Consider the following 18,360-nt stretch of genomic DNA (forward strand, 5'->3'; position numbering starts at 1 on the left):
AGTATATTGCTAAATTGGTTCTCTTAGTAATAACAGAATGGCTAGAAACATCTGAAATTTAATCTATTGCTCAACCCATAATATCTGTGTTGGTCTGTTGATTATCCTCAGGAAATGGTAGCTATGATAACAAGGAGTTAAAATCCCATTAGATAGAGTTTTCAACTTTCCTCTTGTTCTTTCATATTCTATTATTCACAATGCGGTACTTGAAAATGTATGAGGCTACTCACAAGGTCCATTTTCCATAGAGTGTGGATGTCCTGAAGTTTCTTAGGGAGTCTCTGATTATCATCTTCTGAAATAAGTTGAAGGCCTACAGTGTACATCTTGGGGGTCAAAGGTGTAAATATTTTGAATGGGATTATTGAGAGGAAACAGTTGCTCTCTACTGATACCTTTTTATTCTATAATTCCTTACCTTTTGCTGTTGTTCTGTTCTTCCAACAGGTGAATTTGGAGAAGTGTGCAGTGGTCACTTAAAACTTCCTTCAAAGAAAGAGATTTCAGTGGCCATCAAAACCCTGAAAGTGGGCTACACAGAAAAGCAGAGGAGAGACTTCCTGGGAGAAGCAAGCATTATGGGACAATTTGACCATCCCAACATCATTCGACTGGAGGGAGTTGTTACTAAAAGTAAGTCAAGTCAAAAGACAGACTTTTGCCTGTGTTGAGCAGAGGTTATTTAAACCCAAACTCAGTCATTAAAGAATTTTGATTTTTTTTATAGCTGTCAGTCCTAACAGAAAGACTAGTTTGGGATTAACCTGTCTTTCTTTGACAGAAAAGCAAAGATACCTAAGTAGTAGTATATTGAAAGTGTTATTCTAGATCTTTAAAGATTGGAAAAAAATTAGGAGCTGAAAAAATTGGACTGTATTAAGACACACTAATGAAAAGATAGTTAAGTGAATTGTGGAGAAGTCTCTGTTACGTAAAGTAGCAAGGAAAAACAATGACTCAGTTTTGACAGGAATTGCTGGGAACTCCCAGCTAGCTGCCTTTTCTTTTACTGTTCACCAGTTTCAGTTAAACTTCCAAATCTTTACCCCCCTGGCTTTAGGAAAATTATGGGAGTTTGGGGACTGCTTCTGAGCTGTAAAGATTGGGATCACATTAGACCCAAGGCCTTTTCCTGGTTCTCTGTGGATTTCAAATAATTCTAATCGAGAGTCCCAGATGCATTTTTGACTGGTCTGGGGAAACCCTGGCTCACAGCCCACAATAGAGATCTGAGCTTATTTCCATGATAATTTCTCCAGCCAGACTCAAAAGGAATCCCGTGAGGCAGATATGTGATTTTTGGCTCCAGTACCAATGAAAACCTCTTGAGAATGTTCTAGGATTTTTTTTTTTTTCTTCAAGATTTTGGAGCGCAGGATGAAGAATAAGCTAAATTGGCAGCAAACTACTTAGAGCGAAAGACAACATATGGCAGGAAATTTGGCATCCTTTAGGGGACAATTCATTGGCACCACATTTACATATTCTATGGTTACCAACAGACATTACACATTATATTTTTCACAATGATATTTTTCTTTAACGTTACACGGAGCACTTTCCAAATGGCACTAATACCTATTCTCATCTTAGTGTGACTAAAAAGGCAGTTCCTTTCTCACAGAGCAGGGTATAATTGAAATGTATTTTGATTTCCTTTGGATTTTTCTTATATAATAAATGGGATTCAGAACTGAGTAATGTAGGGGCGCCTGGGTGGCTCAATGGTTAAGCGTCTGCCTTCGGCTCAGGGTTCTGGGATCGAGCCCCACATCGGGCTCTCTGCTCGGCGGGAAGCCTGATCTCCCTCTCCCACTCCCCCTGCTTGTGTCCACTCTCTGGCTGTCTCTCTCTCTGTCAAATAAATAAAATCTTAAAAAAAAAAAAAAAAAGAACTGAGTAATGTAGAATTAAACCATAAACTGTAAGCCCATATTAAGTATGGTAAAAAGCATTTTTTCCTTTGTACTCCTAAGCATTAGGCCATACTAGTAGTAACTCTGAAATATTTTCTGAAAAAGAACATTTTTTAACTTTTTTAAATTAATAAAAAAAACTGTTAGTAGTAGTAAGGATTGGGAAAATGTTCAAATCCTTTGTTCTTTCAGGGCAAGAGCGTACTACTTAATGCCATAATTCTTAATTTTATGTCTCACTGGTATTTTAATAATCAATTAGCCATTTATTCTCCTTTATATCATCCTCACCAAGTGGTTGTCCTTCAGTTCTTGAGCCCCCCCTTGGGGAGGAAACTTATTTGTACTTGTATAGCCATTTTCTTTTAACTCAATTTTCATAAGTTTTTTTTTTATAAGGTTTTCTTTATGAGTTGACTATTGTGTGCCAGACGTTGTACTATGGATGTCATTTCATTATTACCACTACCCTGTGAATTAGATACAATAATTCCATTTGCATTTGAACAAAAGATAACTATAAAGAGCAAGCAGCCTGTCTAACTAGAAAGTTCTGGAGATAGCATTGGAAATTTGGTCTGTTGGTTTCACCTCTTGTCCCCAACAATGGACAAAAATGAGTTTCTAATTTTCATTTTGTAGTCTACTTATTCTTTTATATCTTGATTTTTTTAAAAAAAAGATTTCCCTAATAATTTGATCATAGCAAGGAATCCCTCAAGTTTCAAAAATTTTCTGGAAAGAATTAATAACCCTTAATACCTAAAACAAAATGTGAACTCTCATAAAGGGAAGAATCCATGTTATTTTTAAGCAGTGATGAAAATAGAAACTGGATCATACTAGGTTCTTAATTTACCAATGTTAAGGAATTTAAAAAATTGATTGATTGAATGGACAAAAGAGCAATATCTTCTACCTATAGGTCTTTCTTTGGTGTTGGTTCATTAAATTGAATGCATGCTTCAAGGAAGTGCAATTGTGTAACTGCATGCATCAGTCAGGGAGTGATGGAAAACATCATTATATTTTAGCATGGGCAGAATTATCACCTAACTTCTCCAACACCTACACCTAATAAAAAATGACGAAAGTGACTATCAAGATAAATATTAGATTTAAATTTAATTTTGTTTATTGATAGGCTCTTATGAATCATGGAACACTACATCAAAAACTAATGATGTAATGTATGGTGATTAACATAACAAAATAAAAAATGTAAAAAGAAAGAAAATTGATTTTTTGGTTTCCAGTGTTAATAAATTATTGAAAATAACCTGTTTTTTGTGCTAGCTGTTACCTATAAATTCATTCACTGAATGATGAGCAACATTAAACCATAATTATTATGGCAGGTTTTCTTTAAATATTAAAATGAAATAATCAAATATGAATTATGGTCAGCTGGAAAAGAAATCCATAAAGCAATGCCCAAGACCAAACTGCAGAAAAAGAATGCATTAAGGAAAAAAAATGCTTTAAAAATCATAGGTATTATACATTAAATTCCTTATTCAAGTCTGATTTTTGTAACATTCTGATGTGGATTACAACTGCCTTATTCTTAGAGTGAAAGTTCTAAATTTGATAAATCTCCCTGGTCAAATAAGCATGTAAAAGGCTGCCAGATCTGACTATATAGATCCCAGTCATCTCATATAGTGCAAACATAATAGAGTAGCAGACCTAGATTAGATTTTGAACTCTTTTAGTGGCATATTTAAAAGCTCTAAGTCTGGTACCCTATAACATCTGAGAGGAAATAGAAATGCCTTAAAATGAAGTTAATATGTTGCACTGAACATATAAATAAGGCAATTTTGTCACCAGAAGTTATGCATCCACTCCTATTATTTTCTTTGTTTCCTGAGAATATATGACTGCTAAAACAATCTAATTGCAAAGTTCAGAAACACACACAGCAACACCCAAGAGTGATGCATAGCTTATAATTTAATGAACAGAATTGTGTTTAAAGAAGAAAACCAATTATATCAGTATCCGGATTAAGAATTAGAGGGCCAGAGTTCAAGTTTTTACTCAACTCAATTGGTTGTGAGACCTCTGGCAAATCAAACCACTCACAGAGACTCAGTTTCTTCACTTGTAATTCAGAATAGCAGTTCTACTTCACTATTTCTAGATACTTTAAAGATCAAATAAGATTATATAGGAATACATTGTTAAGTGAAATAGAGTTATGAAAATCTAAATTACCACTTCTGGTAAGTTTGAGAATTTATCAGTTAATCTTGGCTGTATAGAAAAAAAAACATTCTTGAAAGCAATTTTTTTTTTGCCCATTAATAATTCTTTTTAATATTGCTATTAATTATATGCTTGAAACACTACGTCTGTTATAAGGTATCATTTTCAAGTCATTTAGAGAAAGCCCTCTATTCAATCATTATATTTCCATTTATTTGAATTGAACCATAAACAATTTTAATGATACGTTTTGAGCTTGATGGTCTTAAACAAGAGGTGGTGAGAGAGTCTCTGATCTTCAAAGTAGCAGAAAGCTGGGGGCATAGTCTCTGCTCAGAACTTGGTACTAACATGTGTTACCAATTTTAGTTGAAGTTCAAAAAGATGGAACTTGTTTTTAGCAAATGTTTGATATTTCTGCCATCACACCATTAGTCAAATGATGTTCATACTCCAAGAAGACCCCCATTGACCACTTTTTACCTAGTGAAATAGAAGGAATTATATAAGACTGATGTGGTTTTGTTGGTATTTGGGGAGGAATTATTTTCTGAAAACTAAAAAAAATAATAATGTAGTGTAATTGTAACTTTGCATCATTAAGGAATATAGTGAGCAGAACATTAGGATAATTTCTCATGATTAAAATATTTCTATAATGGTGTGAGCATCCACTTTACAGCAAAGGCTTTGTCATTTATTCGCACCTTTCTATCCCCTGCACATATGATAAAAAATATTGCTGAAATAAAATGTCATTCTGTGATGACTATGCCAAATTCTTGCTATGTCCTGTTTGCTTCTCTCTGAAAGTTTTCTTCTGCACTTCTAATTCCCTGTAATATTCAAAATAGACAATATGTATGTTATATGTATTTTATTAATAATTTATAGAAATAGTTTGTTAGAATAAATTCTGATGACACAAGTTCTCATGCATTCATGCCTAATTTGAGAAAGGAATTGAGAACATCTCTATCCAAGTGTCTACAACAATGAAATTAGGGAAGTCTTTCAAATATATTGGAGAAAAAAATAAGATAGAGAATGCTATTTTTACACATTTAAGAATTTTCCTTATTTCTTCAACATTGTCCATTTATATTTCTTGGTTGAATTGGCCACATTTGAATTACAAAAAAAAAAAATGTGTTGTGTATTTTCCCCATTTAGATAGGATGGGTTTATGATATTTTTGAAAGGTTAAATGCAACTTAACAACATTTGTTAGAGCATGACTTACATGTGCCCAAAGACCAATTTTAAAGAGTGTTAGTTTAAATATACAATAACTCGGGACACCTGGGTGGCTCAGTCATTAAGCATCTGCCTTCGGCTCAGGTCATGATCCCAAGGTCCTGAGATCGAGCCCCACATCGAGCCTTACATCGGGCTCCCTGCTCTGCGGGAAGCCTGCTTCTCCCTCTCCCACTCCCCCTGCTTGTGTTCCCTCTCTCGCTGTGTCTCTCTCTGTCAAATAAATAAATAAAATATTTTTTAAAAATTAAAAAATAATATACAATAACTCATAAAAGAAAAACTATAATTATATACTTGCTTAATAACTGTCTGTATAATTCTAATCATACACAAATTCTTGCAGAAAGTGAGAAAAAGAAACATCCCTAACTCGTGAGGCTGAGGATATCTTGATACCAAATCATACAAGAATATTTTCAGAGGGGAGAAAAACTGTAATGCATGAACAAAAATTCAGTAACACTGGAATAATTATAAAGCCATAGCTAATAATTTTATCAAAAATGATACTATATAATGCTCAAGTTTAGTTTATTCCAAGAATGCAAAGTTGGTTTACTATTTAATAATTCTAAAAATTCACAACATTGATAGAAAAGAAAAAGTCAATCTCGATAAAGAAAATAAACATTTTACTTTGAAATTTTTTCTTAGCACATCCTACATAGAAAATATGTATGTCTGATAAATGTATGTAAAAACAACAAAACAAAACAAAACCAAACCCTACAACATCATATTCAGTAGTAAAACATGAAAAGCATTTATCTTAAAGTAGAAATGAGAATCCTGCTACCATCAACTCAATTCATTATTATACATAAGGTCTTAATTTTTGCAATTAGACAAGAAAATAAATAAAAGGTAGAAAACTTGAAAAGGGGAAAAAAAATCTAAGCTGTCTTTGTAAAATCAAACTGAGCACATTCAGATTACTGTATTTATTAATTGTTATTGCACTTATTATACAAATCAGTTTCGAATAGAATAAGGGAGAGTAGAAATATCATTCCTGACTTCTTCTTAAAATATAGTTGATATACAATGATATATTAATTTTAAGTGGATGGTATATTATTGACTGTAAAGCCTATGCTGTATTTTTCATCTGTTCCTGTTTTTAAAAGGATTAAATTTTGTTTCAAATTAAGCACAAATAAATTTAAAAAATGTAAAGTCAGCTGAATGTAAAGCATTCAGTGTATTAAGATTGATGGAGTATGGTTGGTAAGGAAGACTTGGATAATGTGTTTCTTTTGAAGAGAGAGATTATCCTTAGGCACCCTGAAATGATAGACGCATGATCAATTTTAACTGGCACTCTGCTAGGTGCTGGTTTTAGAACTACATACAACATGGAGTTGGCCCCTGCCCTCATTAATTCATAGACCAGTGGGTGTAATAGGGGTCATTTTTTTTAAAAGATTTTTTTTAATTTTATTTTATTATGTTATGTTAGTCACCATACATTACATCATTAGGTTTTTTTTACCTTCTTGAAAAATTTATCTAATCAAATAAAAGGAAGTACATACAAATAAAGACATTTTATACAAGCAATTGTCCAAAAGAATTAGATTGTTTCCAAAAAAAAATTCTATCTGCTAATGGAATTTACTGATGCCGAAGATTCTTAATTTTATTTTATTATGTTACATTAATCACCATACATTACATCATTAGTTTTTGATGTGGTGTTCCATGATTCATTGTTTGCATGTAACACCCAGTGCTCCATGCAGAAGGTGCCCTCTTTAATACCCATCATCAGGCTAACCCATCCCCCCATCCCCCTCCCCTCTAGAACCCTCAGTTTGTTTCTCAGAGTCCACAGTCTCTGGTAGTTATTTATTTGAGAGAGAGCTGGCAGAGGGGCAGAGGAGCAAGGAGAGGGACAAGCCAACTCCACACTGAGCAGGGAGCCCTGCATGGTTCTATCTCACAACCCTGAGATCATGACTCGAGCAGAAATGAAGAGTCCGATGCTTAACCAAGTGAGCTGCCCAAGCATCCTAATAGGGGTCATTCTTAAAATAAAGTCTTGATTAAAATGGAATTTGGAAAAGATTGTCTTGTATTTTTATATGATTTAATGGTAAACCACAGAAAAATACTCTAATTTAGCTCATCAGAATATTCCTATCAGTCAGTTAGGTATAGTACATGAAAATCTAAAACTAAAACATTTTCTTTCCAATCAAAGATGATTCTAGCATTTCTTTCTGTGAATCATGAAGCATATTTGCCAATTATCTTTTTTCAATTTTCTTCCTGCTGTGTATGCTTTTTTGCTTCTACCCCGATTCTGATTACATGATATTAATAATGAATGCTGGCTACTAAGGCCAAAGATTTTGATTTTATAAACCACACTCATGTATTAGAGTGTGTTTTAATCCTTTGGAAATGAGACATAGAGCGTGTGAGATACAATTACTGGTAATAGGAATTAATAGCATTTCTTTTGAAAATGAATTAAATTTCAATAATTTTTTTTAAAGATTTATTGATTTATTTGAGAGAGAGAGAGCACAGGCACCAGTGGGGGGGAGGGGCTGAAGGAGAGGGTGAGAATCTTAAGCAGACTCCACTCTGAGTCTGGAGACCTACATGGGGCTTGATCCCAGGACTCTGAGATCATGACCTGAGCAGAAATTGAGTCAGTCGGGTAACCAACTGAGCCACCCAGGTGCCCCTAGATATTTTTTTTTTAAGTAATCTCTATATCCAATGTGGGGCTCGAACTTACAACCCCAAGATCGAGATTTGCATGCTCTACTGACTAAGCGAGCCAGGCACCCCAATAATTTTTAATATTTTAATCATTAATAAATATTTTTTATGTTTGAATGAAAATATTTCAATCTAAAGCCAACATTTATTTGATAACTGCAAGAAAAATCTCTATGTATGGCTATATATTTATTACATTTTCCTGCCCTTCTTTTTATAGAAAATGTGATTAGGAAGGCTGTGGTGAAATACATAATATTGAACCTGGAATTCTTATATATTCTGAATCACAATCCTTGTGTCATCAAACAGTGGTTCAAAGATTAATAATATATCTGAACCACTGGGGATAGTTGGGGAAATGAAGTGATTGTAACAGACTGATTCGCTTCCCTTAACCCTTTAGTTATGAAAGATCATAATTTTATTTATGCTCATTAATCAGCTTAGGAATAAAAGCAAAATTCCACTGCGCATTTTGTTTTGCTCATTTTTGTTGGAGTTTCATTTCAGCCAGTCATCCAACAATAATTTTATTGAGTTTAGTACAGACAGATGTATTTTAGGATTTCTGAGGGCAGCAAATGATATAGGCTCTTGAAAAAGCTGAGAATGTCACTTCTAAATCAAAATACATATGAGAGAGCATGCAATCTTGATAGAAACACATTGCATCCATGGGCAGATGAACTGATATTTTATAAATAATTTCCAGCTACATTTAATACATGTTAGAACTAGTTCTCACCACTATTGCAGAGAGTTTCTTTTCCTTTAACCCTATTTATTATAATCAAAAGCACAAGGAAGCTAAGGTAGAATAGAAACTTAGACGCTAAAAAAATAAAACTTAAAAATTAAGGCTTTCCAAGGTAGAATATTTGTGATTCTGTTTATTCTTTGTCTGTACTTTTGGGTTTGCTGAATCTTTGAACTTAATGTAAAGCATATTTTCAGACTTGCCCATCTTAACTGATGTGTTTACAAATACCTAAATTTTAGAGCTAAATGTAGCCTGATCTGATTTCTGAATGGTCATGGGACTTTGGCTTAATTGACTGATTTGATTTTTCAGCTACTTTTATTTCCCTTGCCAAACATTCCACTAGACAGGCTAACAAGAAACTAAATGGTCATAAGGCTGGGAGCCAGAAGGAAACGAGTGATAAGCAAAGATCTGGGTAGTACAAAAACTCGGTAACTGGCCACTGTAATTGAGAGTTGGCTGTGTGAGGCAGAATACATGTGACTACACTTAATGGATGCATTGGATTTTGTTAGCCTATTATTCTTCATAGAATGGTATTAAGGCAAGAACATAGAAAATTATAGTGATTTATAGAGAACATGCATATGAAGGATTTCATTCGTTCATTCATTCATTCATTCATTCGTTTGTTCACTCATCCCTTCTTTTAATTTCAGATCAGTCTCTGGGACCAGTTTTTAGGCATTGGATTGATCAGTTCAGGAGAGATAGAAGTTTTCAGGGAAATGTTGACTCTTCCCTTTCTTCCTGAATATTGTTAAATCAAAGCTTAATTAGAATTTTGAAGAAGCAACTTCTAGAGGCTTAAGCTTTTGGCTAAATGACTTTTTAGACATTACCAGATTAACTAGATATATATGATGTGTTACCCAAAATATATAACTAAATCAGTACCTTATTGGAAAATAGATTGGTATATCGATTGTTACATATATAAAAATTATCTGAAAATTATAGAATTTAAATAATTTTTCTTACCTTTTAATAAATAAGACCTATAGCTTGGGATACATACAAATACTAAATATAGCAAGTATAACCTTCATAGTATCAAGCCATATAATTTGTAACTAGTGTGAATTAAGAGTTTTTACCTATGAAAGGAAAAAGCAAGCAAAGAAAGCTATTTTCTTTTTTTTTTTTTAGTTTTATTTATCTGTTTGAGAGAGAGAGAGTGTGCACAAACTGGGGGGGGCAGGGGGCAGAGGGAGAGGGAGAAGCAGGCTCCCTGTTCAGCAGGGAGACCTACATGGGCCTTGATCCCAGGACCGTGAGATCATGACCTGAGCCAAAGGCAGACGCTTAGCTGACTGAGCCACCCAGGCACCCCAGAAAGCTATTTTCTATCATCAGAATGTCAAACAAACCTTCATGATATAGAAGGAACATATGAGGAAAACTTAAATGTGTGCTACAATGAGGGGTGCATGGATGTTTTTTAAAAAGCCATTTGAACGAGGTCTTTCAGCAGTGCTCACTCAGTCAAGACTGGATTCAGGTCCTCTGGACATGGAAGACAAGTGATTTTCCTTCTGTTTGTAACATGATGGAATTATATTTAAAACAATAGTATAGCAGAAATAAAGGAAGAGAATTATAGTGTAGTAATAGTGTAGGTTTTAAAATCAGAGACAGCTGTGTTGGGGATCTGCTGGAGAACTAACTAATTGTGTGACCTCAGCAGGTTTCTTAAATCTACAATGCTTTCAGTTGAGGACATCATAAAATGGGAGTAATACATATTACTAAAGCACAACATGATGTGAAGATGAAGTAGTGTAATGTATGTATGTAATATACACGTATAAATATATAATGTTACATAATTCTAATTATGCAAAAAAATTACTCGTGTTTTCTGTATATCAAAAATATCCATTTTCCATATTTCTTTTTCTTTTTGAATTGTTCATTTTGCATTACTTATTTTCCAAGTTGTTATCATAATGTATTTAGAGTTATATTTTCAACTTTGCTCACATGTAACAATTATCTGTAATTATCATGTAACAATTAAACTGTAACAATTATCTAAAATGCTACAGACTTCAGAGTTGTCATTTCAATTCAGAATAATCCATGGAATTGACACCCAAAAATTGCCTGAATCATTACATAGTTGAACATTTATTCTATTTGTAAATATATATATCAGCATACTCAACACTCTCGTATCTAATGCTTTTTCATATTTTAAATGTTTCCCTCAGTATAAATTTCCAAAAGTAACAGCATAGTGGATTCAGTTTGCTGCTCTTGGCTTTATTATTTATTAGCTATATGACATTGAGTAAGTTAATTACCTTCTACATATCTCAGTTTTCTCATGTGTAAAGTGGAAGTGATAATAACAAGTTATCATATATAGAATAATTAAACCAGCATCTTGCACATAGTAAGTGCTATATAAATAAAGTTAAATGCTCATTAAACGGTTTAATGGTATTTAAGGCCACATATTTCTAAAATGGTTATTATAAGTTACTGCCAACAGCTATTTTAATTTTATTTTCCTTTTAAACATGGATTTTATATTTCTAATGTGTTAATTGAATACAGATTTTTAAGAGTTATAATTATTAGTCTTGTTTTATGAAATTCACAAATAGGATCATGAAGATGGGGACTTTGATTTACTTGCTCTGACTAACCAGCGTAAAAAGGAACACCTAGTACATAGCTCTATAAATATCTGTAGAAAGTATGAATGATTGTGGAAATCCTGGCTCTGTCTTGGGCTGGAAGGCAGAAATACCTGATTTTGTAGATCAGCTAGGATGCAATTAAAGGGAAGAAAGGGGGCATATTTTATGTTCACAGAAAGCCATTCCAAATAAGCCAATTTGGATACTATAGGTTGTAGGCCCTTGTTCTGCAAACCAATCTTCTTCAGGTTTTTTTTTGGTTTTATTTTCTATTGAATTTTTTTGAAACATTGGAAAATTGGGGAGACAGGGAAAGTTTTACATTTTTTAATTCATCACTGTATCAAAGTGTATTGTACGTATTCATGATATGATATTTGTTGAACTCTGCTGATGATTATGTTTAATTTATTCTTTACCCTATATCCAGGTAAACCAGTTATGATTGTCACAGAATACATGGAGAATGGTTCCTTGGACAGTTTCTTACGTGTAAGTAGAAGATTTTATATATATTCATATATCTCTTATCCCTATCTATATCTCTTATCCCTCTACCTATACATATATATGCATAAATATGGAATGAATTGCTAAAAATGTTAGAGGCAATTAGATAACAAAGTTTAAAGTAAAACTGAAATTTGGAGGGGGGGTACTAAATAATAAGAGGAAGACTAAAATTACATCTTTATCTTGCAGCATCCAAAGTTAATGGTTTATATTTTTTTAATTTTATTATGTTATGTTAATCACCATATATTACATCATTAGTTTTTTTTTTTTAAGATTTTATTTATTTGAGAGAGAGAGAGAGAAAGAGTGAGAGAGCACAAGAGGGGGGAGCGGGAGAGGGAGAAGCAGACTCCCCGCTGAGCAGGGAGCCCGATGCAGGACTCAATCCCGGGACTCCAGGATCATGACCTGAGCCGAAGGCAGTCGCTTAACCAACTGAGCCACCCAGGCACCCACATCATTAGTTTTTGATGTAGTGTTTCATGATTCATTGTTTGCGTATAACAACCAGTGCTCTGTTCAGTACGTGCCCTCTTTAATACCCATCATCAGGCTAACCCATCCCCCATCCCCCTCCCCTCTAGAACCCTCAGTTTTTTTCTCAGAGTCCATAGTCTCTCATGGTTCATCTCCTCCGATTTCCCCCCCTTCATTTTTCCCTTCCTGCTATCTTCTTTTTTTTTTTTTTTTTTTTAACATATAATGTATTATTTGTTTCAGAGGTACAGGTCTGTGATTCAACAGTCTTACAAAGTTAATGGTTTATATTTTTAAAACAAATTTGTGCAATCTTCAGTCTTTTTATACTGCCAAGATTCACATTAGTTAAAATAAAAATTTTAAAAAGACCCATAAATTAAGACATAAGTAACATTGTTGTAAGACAAATATTCTCTTTTCTTCATTGAAAGTAACCTCAGAGTGCTATTAGGTAGAAGACCATCTATCTCTCACATAGAGCTTTTGTCTCAGAAAATAAGCAAGTATTATAATTTCAAAGTTTTCTCAATTCAGAGATATCATTTGGTGATATATATGCATCTATACATATTTTTAAATTTTTTCAGCAAATATTTGTTCAAAGATATGTGAAAGTTTTATGGAGAACAAGACACTGCCAATCACCAGTCATTGCAAGGGATAAAAAAGACATATACCCTGTCTTTAATATGCTTGCAGTGCTATAAAATAGATATAGATAGATGATAGATAGATAGATAGATAGATAGATAGATAGATAGATAGCATAGTATAATTCATTATCATGGAGGAAACTTTTAAATTTTCTATAATGAGAAGGTATTTATTTTAATATTCACGAGGCAAATACAAATTTTATCAGCAATTATTTTCCCAAACATTTCAAAAACAAATATTTTTTAAATCAGGTAATTAAAATCATTATAATAGATATTCTTTTAAATTGTTATTGTGTAGATATAACTAAACATGGAATTTTATATCTATTTATCTATATATACATTTATGCACATATGCACATCTGTATGTATCTATTTACCTATTTATCATATAAATCATATATTTGTATTTTAATCCAAGTAAATTGGAAGCTTTTCTAAATACAGATCTCTGACTTTGTGTTTTATTGTTTTCCATTTTAAGACCTATAACTCAAGACTGAGTAGAAAACGAATATTCAGTAAATATTTTTGACTAATTCTGAACTATTTATTTATGATGATAATTTAAACATTTAACATCCACCTTCTTTGAAGCAATTAATAAAACATCTGAAAAACCAGAAGGAAGAATGGACATTCAATCAAATAAATATGTAAAACTAAAATAGCCACAGGAGTCATTTCATTTTGTTGTTCTTGAATTTAAAATTTCTGAGGGGTTTGTATGTCACAAAAAGACCAGGAAAGATCTAGTTTTGAACCTGAAGTCAGAATGTTACGACACTCCTTGTAATGAAGTATTTAGTAATGTAACTACTGTGATGTTTTGTTTTAGCCTTGTATCTATTTATTCACATATCTTGTTAGGCTGGAGTGCTTAGAACTAAAATGTATATAGTCAGTCTTTTTACAGTTCAGTATGTGAGATTTTAACCAAGATATATCTTTAAGGAAGAGCAACACATCTTAATTGTGTATTTGAAATACTTCTCAGAAACACGATGCCCAGTTTACAGTCATCCAGCTAGTGGGGATGCTTCGAGGGATAGCATCTGGCATGAAGTACCTCTCAGATATGGGTTATGTTCACCGGGACCTTGCTGCTCGTAACATTTTGATCAACAGTAATTTGGTGTGTAAGGTTTCTGATTTTGGACTTTCACGTGTTCTAGAGGATGATCCAGAAGCTGCTTACACAACAAGAGTAAGTCACTTTTTCTTTTTCTTTTTTTCCTTTTTAATATGTTTTTCACCTTGTGTTATGTTGACTTGCAAATAAATAGAAATCACGTCTCTCAATGTTTTGTCAATTATATCTTCCCCTGAAGGAAATGTATCCTTTAACATTAAACTACTGTTACTTCTTCTGGGAAGATAGATGATCACTGTTTATAAGGTGGGTAATGATGGTAATTCTGAAATGTCATACATCTGTTTAATGTGTCCCCCACAAATGCAGCATGGTTCTCTCATGTCTGACGTCTTGGGATTTTTAAATTTACCCATTTTTGCATCTGATTTAACCACCTTTAGTAAACGGATTGGATAAATTCTCAGCTCCTCCGTCCAACTAGATATAATTTTAAAGCATTTTAAAATTCTGTTTACCTAAACAACATATGCTCACGTTATAAAAATTTCAAAACAAAGCAATAAAAAGGAGAAAAGTTATCCATAATTGTGCCACCCACAGAGAACATCTGTAACTTTGTCAGTCGATACTTCCAGATTTTTTCTGCATACCTAATATACACACCTATGCATGAATACATAATTAGAATAGGATTATTCATAATATTACTGTATAACCTGTTTTTCTCTTAGCAATATACCTGTTGAATATATTTCACTGTCAATAAATAATCTTCAAGTTTTCATTTTTGTCAGTTTTATCTATTCTATTATCTGGTTGTACCATTTTTTTAAAAATCAACCTCTAATTATTGGGCAAATTATTATTATATCTAGCTTTTCTTTCATTTTTATCATTTTATTCTATTATTCTTTAATTTTTTTCATTATGGTAAGTGTCCTCTTTAATCCCCATCTCCCCACCCAGGTACCCACTTGTAACTATCAGTTTGTTCTCTATAGTGAAGAGTCTGTTTCTTGATTTGTCTCTTTCTCTCTCTCTCTCTTTTTGTCCTTTGATTGTTTGTTTCTTAAATTCCACATACGAGTGAGATCGAATGGTACTTGTTTTTCTCTGACTGACTTATTTCACTTAACATTGTGCTAATTCTATACCTGTTGTTGCAAATGGCAAGATTTCATTCATTTTATGGCTTAATAATATTCCTGTGTGTGTGTGTGTGTGTGTGTGTGTGTGTGTGTGTGTGTGTGAGATGTACCACTTCTTCCTTATCCATTCATCTATCAGTGGACATTTGGGCTTCTTCCACAGTTTGACTGTTGTAAATAATACTACAATAAACATAGCAGTGCATGTATCCTTTTGAATTAGTGTTTTGTATTTTGGGGGTAAATACCCAGTAGTATGATTACTGGATCATAGGGTAGTTCTATTTTTAATTTTTTGAGGAATCTCCATACTTTTTTCCACAGTGAATGTGCCAGTTTGCATTCCCACCAACAGTGTAAGAGGGTACCTTTTTCTCCACATCCTCGCCAACACTTGTTGTTTCTTGTGTTGTTTATTTTAGCCATTCTGACAAGTGTGAGGTGATATCTCATCGTAGTTTTGATTTGCATTTCCCTAATGATTACTGATGTTGAGCATCTTTTCATGTGTCTGGTGGCTAATTGTATGTCTTCTTTGAAGAAATGTCTGTTCATATCTTCTGCCCATTTTTAATTATATTGTTTTTTTTGTCTTCAGTTGTATTAGTTCTTTATATATTTTGAACACTAACCCCTTATGGGATATGTCATTTGTAAATATCTTCTGCTATTCAGTAAGTTGACTTTCAGTTTTGTTAATTGTTTTCTTTGTTGTGCAGAAACTTTTTATTTTGATGAAGTCTCAACAGTTTATTTTTGCTTTTATTTCTCATCTCAGGAGACATATCTAGAAAAATGTTGCTAAGGCTGATGTCAGAGAGATTACTGCCTGTGGTCCCTTAAAGGATTTTTATGATTCCAGGTCTTACATTTAAGGTCTTTAATCCATCTTGAGTTTATTTTTGTGTATGATGAACGAATGTTATTCAGTTTCATTCTTTTGCACGTGGCTGTACAGTTTTCCCAACACCATTTGTTGAAGAGACTGTCATTTTTCTATTTATATTCATTCTCCTTTTCGAAGATTGATTGACCATATGATTGTGGGTTTATTTCTGGGTTTTCTGTTCTGTTCCATTGATCTATATGTCTATTTTTATACCAGTACCATATCATTTTAATTACTACTGCTTTGTAATATAACTCAACATCTGGAATTGTAATACCTCCTTTTTTTTTCACGATTGTTTTGACTATTTGGGGTCTTTTGTGGTTCCATACAAATTTTAGGATTTTTTGTTCTAGTTCTGTGAAAAATGCTATTGGTATTTTGATAGGCATTACATTAAATGTGTAGATTGCTTTGGGTAGTATGGACATTTTAACAGTATTTGTTCTTTCAGTTCATGAGCATAGAATGTCTTTCATTTCTTTACATCATCTTGAATTTCTTTCACCAGTGTTTTATAGATTTCAGAGCACAGGTCTTCCACCTCTCTGGTTAAGTTTATTCCTGAATATTTTATTGTTTTTGGTGCAATTGTAAATGGGATTGTCTTCTTAATTTCTCTTTCTGCTGTTTCATTACTGGTATATAGAAATACAACACCTTTCTGTACATTGATTTTGCATCCTGTGACTTTACTGAATTCATTTATCAGTTCTAGTAGTTTTTTGGTGGAGTCTTTTGGGTTTTCTATATATAGTCCCCTGCCATCTGCAAGTAGTGAGAGTTTACTTCTTCCTTATTTGGATGTCTTTTATTTCTTTATGTTGTCTAATTGCTTCTGATACTATGTTCAATTAAAGTGGTAAGAGTGGACATCCTGGTCTACTAGTTCCTGACCTTAGGAGAAAAGCTCTCAGTTTTTCACCATTAAGTATGCTGTTGGCTGTGGGTTTTCCATATTAGGTTTTTGTTATGTTGAGGTATGTTCTCTCTAAACCTACTTTGCAGAGGGTTTTTATTATGCATAGATGTTGTACTTCGTCAAATGATAGCTTTTCAATATTTTATGCAAATGTGTAAATGATCCATTTGCATTCATTATTGTATGACTGATAATTTCCCTATGATATAACCCTAAAAGTGGATTTACTGTGTCAAAAGTGGATTTCCTGTGCCCATTTTAAGAGCACACTTAAGTATATACTGATAAAAATAGATATTATCGTTTTTTTGTGTTTGTTAGTTTTGAGAATTGTATCTAGTTGTTTTAATTTGTATTAATTTTTTTTAAAGACTTTATTTATTTATTTGAGAGAGAGAATGAGATAGAGAGAGCATGAGAGTGGGGAGGGTCAGAGGGAGAAGCAGACTCCCTGCCGAGCAGGGAGCCCGATGCGGGACTCCATCCCGGGACTCCAGGATCATGACCTGAGCCGAAGGCAGTCGCTTAACCAACTGAGCCACCCAGGCGTCCCCTAATTTGTATTAATTTGATTCAAAATGCATTTGATTATTTCTTCATATATTTATTGGCAGATTCCTTTGAAAAGACATTTCTTTATAGAATTTTTTCTTCATGGCAGACAATTTTAGAAAATAAAGATATAATGATCATTATTAATGATACTACCAAAGGTAACCAATTGTAATTACCAATTATGTATATAGTTACAAAATGGGATCATATTATATGTACTGATATATAAAATGATATTCACTTATCAATCCAGTATTTTCTTCTTATACAAACTCAGTGTTGTTTTGTAATCTATTTTAACTTAAAATATAAAATGTAGAATTTTCTAAATGATAAATTTTAACAATATCATTAAATAATGTATCATACTCCACTTTATTCATATACAATACTTATCCAATGCACTATTAGGCAAATTCCAAAATTTTGATATTCTTTTTTTTTAAAGATTTTATTTATTTATTTAATTGACAGAGAGACAGCAAGAGAGGGAACACAGCAGGGGGAGTGGGAGAGGGAAAAGCAAGCTTCCTGCAGAGCAGGGAGCCCGATGCGGGG

The 18,360-nt window shown here is 33.0% G+C and overlaps 1 protein-coding gene across 1 annotated transcript in view; it reads left to right on the forward strand.

The window, feature by feature from the left end:
- The window catches only part of EPHA3 (EPH receptor A3), a 360,686-nt gene that overhangs the window by 301,042 nt on the left and 41,284 nt on the right, over positions 1 to 18,360 (forward strand). The window contains exons 11-13 of the mRNA XM_045902696.1: positions 451 to 636; positions 11,968 to 12,029; positions 14,190 to 14,399. Coding sequence (XP_045758652.1) covers positions 451 to 636; positions 11,968 to 12,029; positions 14,190 to 14,399 — 458 coding nt within the window. The remainder of the gene's footprint in view (positions 1 to 450; positions 637 to 11,967; positions 12,030 to 14,189; positions 14,400 to 18,360) is intronic.

Source organism: Mirounga angustirostris, unplaced genomic scaffold, assembly GCF_029215605.1.
Source record: "Mirounga angustirostris isolate CCGP_5_RB_7025 unplaced genomic scaffold, mMirAng1.0.hap1 SCAF_1, whole genome shotgun sequence".
Classification (NCBI taxonomy): domain Eukaryota; kingdom Metazoa; phylum Chordata; class Mammalia; order Carnivora; family Phocidae; genus Mirounga; species Mirounga angustirostris.